The sequence below is a fragment of the Otolemur garnettii genome, unplaced genomic scaffold (assembly GCF_000181295.1).
Source record: "Otolemur garnettii isolate 467f Iridium unplaced genomic scaffold, OtoGar3 scaffold00066, whole genome shotgun sequence".
Classification (NCBI taxonomy): domain Eukaryota; kingdom Metazoa; phylum Chordata; class Mammalia; order Primates; family Galagidae; genus Otolemur; species Otolemur garnettii.
The window spans coordinates 187,352-192,146 of record NW_003852461.1 but is presented as its reverse complement, the minus strand read 5'-3'; the positions used below and the strand labels follow the sequence as shown (position 1 = coordinate 192,146).

General features: G+C 41.9%; 1 protein-coding gene across 1 annotated transcript in view; it reads right to left on the bottom strand.

Moving 5' to 3' along the window:
• SCP2 (sterol carrier protein 2) overlaps positions 1–4,795 on the bottom strand; it is a 65,271-nt gene continuing 60,476 nt past the window's right edge. The window contains exons 7-8 of the mRNA XM_012807198.2: positions 3,945–4,024; positions 1–589 (exon numbers count right to left, since the gene is read on the bottom strand). Of these exons, the coding sequence (XP_012662652.1) occupies positions 494–589; positions 3,945–4,024 (176 nt within the window). The 3' untranslated portion in view covers positions 1–493. The remainder of the gene's footprint in view (positions 590–3,944; positions 4,025–4,795) is intronic.

Genomic DNA, 4,795 nt, shown 5'->3' with positions numbered 1-4,795 from the left:
ATCATCCCAGTGCAGAATTTTCAGCACTATTTATGAGACATTAATTAAGGTCATTAAGTGCACAACACTAATTACTGACCAGTTATTGGAACTGTTTCTTTACTAGTTCTCCCAAGGAAAACTCTTAAATTGAATATTCAGCAGAATAATCCCTAAATATACTTTATAAGCATAATAAGAGCTTTTATCTACATAATTTTTTGGATTTTATTCTTCCTAATTTTATTCTGAAACTCAGTTTTACCCCAAACCATAATTACCATATTAACTTTGTAATGCACAGTTGTCTGCAGCTCAGCAAGGCAGCAGTACACCATCAGGCTCTATCCACCCAGAGCTTAGGAAAAACAGGATTGGTCATACAACTGAAAAACAAATCTGTCTCACACAATTTGCCAATGTAAAGTTTCAGTCTAAATTCTCACAATGAAATATATGGATATGTTAGCTATATATTTCATCTTGATTTTCAAAAGTAGTCAAAGGGACTTCTTCACAGCTTAGCTTTGCCTGGCTGAAGCTGAAGATTTTGCAACTTCATAGCCAGACCCATGTTGCCAGTGATTTTCAGTTTGCCTTGAAAGAAGGCCTGTGAATGAGAAAAAAGAACACGCGTTACTTGGTGGGTTTTGTTTTGAGATTGCTGATGTTTCTAGACCATCCAGCCCTGAGATCATTTATTTATCCAGGTCACTTGACTTTCTCCAAAATATGAAGCTTGCTTTCTGGAATAGATTTAGAACCAGATTCCTCAAAAGGAAGAATTTGTAAATGCATGCTTTACATAGAACAGAAAGAAATATCTTTCCCAAATGTCTTCTCGTAGAAATTGAGTTTGTTTTTACCTCTCTTCCTCAAAGATGGTACATTTTCCAATTATTAGGCAAAGTGAGTTCATACTAGACTGATTTCGTTTAAAAACGTTACATGTGGGTTGGAAATATGAACTGAAGTTTCTCAGCAGGCTGCTGGGAGACAAGCATACACGGAAAACATACTGAGAAACGTGGGACTCAATACAATGAACTGGCCTTTGGGGAGATGCCACCCATTTCTTCTTCTTCCTTTCTTTTGGTCTACATGACCAAAGGATTTATTCCTCCAGAGGGCAGGCAGGCAGCCTGCTGAGACTGAAGAATCAAACCAATCTGAAGTGCAAAGCCACAATCTGTTCCACTTAACAACTGCCTAGATCACATGATGTTTGCTAAATTGACCATGTAACAAAATCCCAGGAAAACTTAGGAGAAACAGCAAAACTGGGAGCGTAGCACGATTTCCCTGCCATGGTCTCAGTTTTTTAACTCAATTCTTAGAATAAGGAAGGGCTAGATGAAAAAAGTTTCTGGTCATCTTTACTTTTTAAGAAGTTAGGAGCTCTTCTACATCATCCATGGGAATGCACAGAGCTCTTGTTTCTACAGCTCTTGGTAAGGGTGACTAATTCCTTCCCCTCCCCCTACTCCACTGTCTGGACAAACTAAATATTTCCTTTCTATATGGCACAAAGCCTTCCGTCTGATGACTTTAAAGGTCAGGTATTGGCTTGGTGCCTGTAGTACAGTGGTTATGGCACTAGCCACATATACCGAAGCTGGTGGGTTAGAACCCAGCTGGGCCAGCTAAACAGCTAAATAATAATGACAACTGCAACAAAAAATAGCCAGGTGTTGTGGTGGGCACCTGTAGTCCCAGCTACTTAGGAGGCTGAGGCAAGAGAATTGCTTAAGCCCAAGAGTTTGAGGTTGCTGTGAGCTGTGATGCCACAGCACTCTACTGAGGGAAACATAGTGAGACTTTGTCTCAAAATAAATAAATAAATAAATAAATAAATAAATAAAATAAAGGTCAGGTGTCTCAGAACACAACGTATGTCACATATGTCATTTAAAAATGTGGCTCAGTAGTACAGGAGAAACTCACCATCTTTTCCCTTTTTATGTTAAAAGAGAAAATGAGTTTTTTATTTACTGATAATTGAGAAAACATGAATCTTCACTCTTTAGACCATCCCAAAGTGAGGATCATTTTAACCTGGCCCCTAGGTGTCCTTCCTGGTGCTTCCTGCTAAACAGCACATTGCTTTGTTTCAACTGTAGCCAAATACTGAAAATTGGAATTTCCACAGCATTTAACGACTTCCAGTTGAATCCTCTACCGAACATAAGGGAAGGCCATTAGCGCATTAATAGTAAGGTCTGTCATTTTTATCTTTCATTCCTTTCCGTATGAACAGGTGCTAAGGAAAAAGAAGCTGACACCTCACGCCCCAAATGGGCAGTACGTAGATGGATTGAGAGAACAAAGGCAGTAATGTGTGAAGTCTGGACACCCTGCCAAGCTGTGCATGGTGCGTCAACGGGCTCGAGCGAGGAGGACAGCCAGCTCCAATACTGGTGGCCTCTGTTCTGTCCAGATTTCTGAAGCAGACTCAGTGGGTGGAAATTATAGTGCCAATAGTGTGTATTCAGCTGAAACATCACAGATGTAAATCTCTCACTCGTCATGGCATCCACTGAATTATGCTTAGTTGCTTAGAAATAGCATTTTTAAAAGGAATGCAAATGGAAGTCAGACTTAGTTGTTTTACCCAAACTCCCAATATCAAAGATCCACAGGAATAAGACCTGAAACAACTTAGGCTGAGGAAACAAAAATTTAAATTGCAATGGAAGGAAATAGTTTCTCCTTTGTTAATGGAAAGCTCAGTGTATCAAGTTGACAGAAAGCTCACTATATCCGTTCAATACTGTGCAACTACAAAAAAAAATCAAAAACACACACACAAAAAAACCGTGCAACAGGCTCAGTGCCTGTGGCTCAAGTGGCTAAGGCACCAACCACATACACCTAAGGTGGCGGGTTCGAATCCAGCCCAGACCCGCCAAACAACAATGACGGCTGCAACCAAAAAACAGCCAGACGTTGTGGCTGGTGCCTGTGGTCCCAGCTACTCGGGAGGCTGAGGCAGGAGACTCGCTTGAGCCCAGGAGTTGGAGGTTGCTGTGAGCTGTGATGCCACAGCACTCTACCCAAAGGGATAGCTTGAGGCTCTGTCTCAAAAAAAAAAAAAAAAAAAACCGTGCAACTACAGAAGACAAAAAAAAAAACTAATAATTTGGAGACCAGCAAAATCTATACAAGGAATAAATACACTTAAGACAAATATAATTTTAGTCTAACAACTGTTTATGGAAAACCTAAAAATATCACATATTGTGCTAAATTCTAGAAACACAAAGATGAATAAGAAGTGGCTTGATTCTCTGAGATGCCCCCAACCTAATGGGGACGAGTGAGGCACATTATGACTACTGTGACATGACAGTGCTAGCTAACTGTCCAATAAGCAGCCAGGAAGAGGGACTGGCTCCCCAACAACTTGGAAGGAGGCCCTTGGAGAGAACACCTGCACTGATGTTAAAGGACAGGGAGTTTGTTGGGGAAGAAAGTTGAGGATCAAAGAAGAGCATAAGCAAGGACACAGAACGTAAGAGGCAGTGCCTGTGTTCACACGGCTCCTCCAGCTCCTCCTACCGTGCGCCTGTGTTCACTCGCTCCTCATACCACCCGGAGCACTCCTACTCTCTACCTGAGTGCTGCCAACTTCTGGCGACCCTGGGTACTCAGTGCAACTGCTCCTTCCACTGTCCCGGACGGCCCAGGGAGACAGGGTGCTTCTTCCTCCATCCTTCACTGACCACAAGCCAGGAGTGGCAACTTGGGCCCTTGGCTGCACTTACTCTTTTATAAATCTGTCTCCTACCTTGAGAGTGGCAACTATTTCTTATTCACCTGGGTACGCCAGCACACAGGGCAGTGTCTGGCATGTAGCTGGCACTGAGTTTTGTCGGTCTCATCACTATGTGGTTTAGAGTATGAGGCAGGAGAGGCAGTGGGAAGGGCTAAAAGACCCAGCAGGGGATGAGCTCCATCATACTTACCGACTGAGGATTCATTTTGCCAGTCATTAAAGCCAGTAAGTCAGAGTCAGCCATTGTGATCGTGCAGTCAGCCTTCTTATCTAAGACATAGATATATAGGAAAAGGACAGAGAAAACAGGACTGTTCAGTTCCACATAGACATTTTAGTCAAGAGCCACCGACTGCAACAGAATCACCTAGTAATGGGGCAGTGTGGGGAAATGGGCACTTGCGTGAACTCATATGGCAGCCTTGTAAAATTCACCACTGACAATAAGCAACATTGATCTTTAATCAGATGGACTTGGTTAATTAAACAAATTATAGTATAGTGATATGACGCAGCCATTATAAGAAATGATGTGGATCTACACTTGCTGACATGAAAATATTCATGTTGCATTGTTTGTGATGTTGTTATATAAGCCAGTTACAAAACAAACTGTAGGATGCCATTTTTGCTTTAAAAAATCAGTTATTTAAATATAGAAAAACAGCTGTACACTTAGACACCAATATATTACTAATAGTTATTGCGGCAGACAGACTCTAAAGTGACCGCACCATGACCCTTGCCCCCTCATGTATATGCCTTTAAATCAGTGGTTTTCAAGCTTCCTAATGCCTCGGCCCTTTAATACAGTTCCTGTGGGTTGTGACATGAGGACGGCTTCTGGAATGCTGGCAATATTTTGCATCTTGATCTGGGTGGTGTATTCATTTGTAAACGTTCGTCAAGTAGTACACTTCAGATTTATGCCCTTTACTATAGGCTAGATATCAAATAAAAATTTTACAAAAACTGGGTGGCGCCTGTGGCTCAAAGGAGTAGGGCGCCAGCCCCATATACTGGAGATGGTGGGTTCAAACC